This window comes from Lupinus angustifolius, unplaced genomic scaffold (genome assembly GCF_001865875.1).
Source record: "Lupinus angustifolius cultivar Tanjil unplaced genomic scaffold, LupAngTanjil_v1.0 Scaffold_1158, whole genome shotgun sequence".
In the NCBI taxonomy this organism is placed as follows: Eukaryota; Viridiplantae; Streptophyta; class Magnoliopsida; order Fabales; family Fabaceae; genus Lupinus; species Lupinus angustifolius.
Window position 1 is genome coordinate 1 of NW_017728481.1, and position 1,937 is coordinate 1,937.

Below are 1,937 nucleotides of genomic sequence, written 5' to 3' on the forward strand. Positions count from 1 at the left end.
AATTGTGCTCTTCCTCTCCTCATACTCCACACATTTGCCCTCACATCTAGCATATACTCCACTACCTCTTTACTCAGTGGTGGTTCAGCCCTTCTCAACCTCAATGTGGTGATGGCTGCAGCTTGGTTCCTCAAGTTATCCACTTGAAATATAGACAATGGGGATCTATAGTGCATTCTTGGGAGCAAAGGTCTTGCATAAGTCTGCAAAACATTCAACAAAGATGGAGAAGAAAATCTCACAGCTAGTTGGATTTCTCCCATCTTTGTGGCTCCATGAGCATGCAAGTTTATAAGTGGATAAGAGTGAGTGTAAATCCTACCAGTTTCAAGGGTCGATAGACGGATCCTTACCTTGCCAATTCTCCTATCCACTGCTGCTTCAGCATTTTCCCCTCCGTTGTGTACCTGCTGCAAGTGTGCATTGTCAAACACTACAATTGTAATGACAGTGCAAGGATCATAAACTTCCCAAGTGTATTGCTCATTCCACTTTGGGCTAAAACTATCAACAATAGTCCTTGTCCTCACCCATTTTGGACCATACTTAGCTACACAATATGCGTCGGTGCGATTTTCCTTCTTCATTGGAGAGAGCCCAGAAGCACTCAGAATGCCTAATTCAAGAACACCAATACCAGGATTGCATAAATACTTAGATGATGGCCTGAGATCACTAGTGTAGTGAGTGGCCTCATCAAGAACATGGTACCCTCCGTCCAAAGAGATCCTCACATTAAGTCTACCTGCAAATGTAGACTGATTCTCTTCTTCATCCTTGGGCTTCTTCTGAAGATTGTACCACATACAAGCTGGTGGTGTAGCATCTATTCTCTTCTCTACATCTTTTAAAGGAACCACACAATTTCCCAAGCTCTCATGCTTGTTGTTAATCCCATGCTCAATGCTTATAAGCAAAGACTCATCAAATGGCTCTGCTGCAACAAACATCAAATCCTCATTCCAAATTGGGTTTGAACTAATTTTCAATGGACTACTTCTCAAAGCCAAGTTCCCTAGAACAGCTTGGATGAAGATTTCAGAGTTGCCATTATTCTTGTTATTGTTATTATTTCTTAGGAACAAATCTTGGCCTTGAATCACATTAACTCTGAGGTACCAAAGCCTAGGAGAAATATATACCTTTGAACTAGTGTAAGCAATGTGTTGAGTACCATTATTTGCTGGTATTGGTGGTGCTGCATCTGAATGCCAAGCATCCGGAAAAGCCTCATCTGCCTGAGTCCCCATCCAAACAGATACCATCAGCTCTCCATGAACTAGTTTCACTCCATTTTTATCCTCAAGTTTGTACCATTGTGGTGCCAATGGGCTATCAGGAGGGACCCTCATAGGAACATCAGAAACACCAAACGCGACGCGACCGATGAATGCATCACTGGATTCAGTATCAGCAGCCTTGTCTTTGTCCATCACCACAATTTCCAAAACTGATCCTTGGAACCTCTCCTTAGCAAAGCAAAAGACTTGGTTCCATTCTGGACTAGAGGTGTTGTCCATGATCCTTGTTGTTCCCATAGAAGTTCCAAGTTTCACTTCCACATAAGGATTGCAAGTATCACTATCAGAATCACTAGCTTGAATCAAGTCTTTGGCTTTCACTATTCTAGCAAACAGGAAGTGCATTTTTTCAACAAGATCAAAGGCAGTGGGAAGCCTGTCACCACTTATCACTCTTCCAGCACTAATGTTTGGATTTGTCTCCTTCAGAGAGAAATCATCTTTCTTATTTTGCTTTTGATTCTCCTTTTGGTTTTGATTCTGATTTTGTTTTTGCTTTTTGTTCTCATTTTGGTTTGCCATTGTTATGTCTGCAACAGTGAATACTAAACATATCAAACATATATACTCAAACTTACTCCACATTCAGAATCACATGCACACACACATATATATATATATATATATATATATATA

General features: G+C 40.8%; 1 protein-coding gene across 1 annotated transcript; it reads right to left on the bottom strand.

The window, feature by feature from the left end:
• Window positions 1-8: 8 nt before the first annotated feature.
• Window positions 9-1,827, bottom strand: LOC109341964 (FT-interacting protein 1-like; the record flags this gene model as incomplete). The annotated part of the gene is made up of 1 exon (XM_019579932.1): window positions 9-1,827. A coding segment is annotated over exon 1 (1,815 nt), but the record flags the coding sequence as incomplete, so codon positions are not given.
• Window positions 1,828-1,937: the final 110 nt, after the last annotated feature.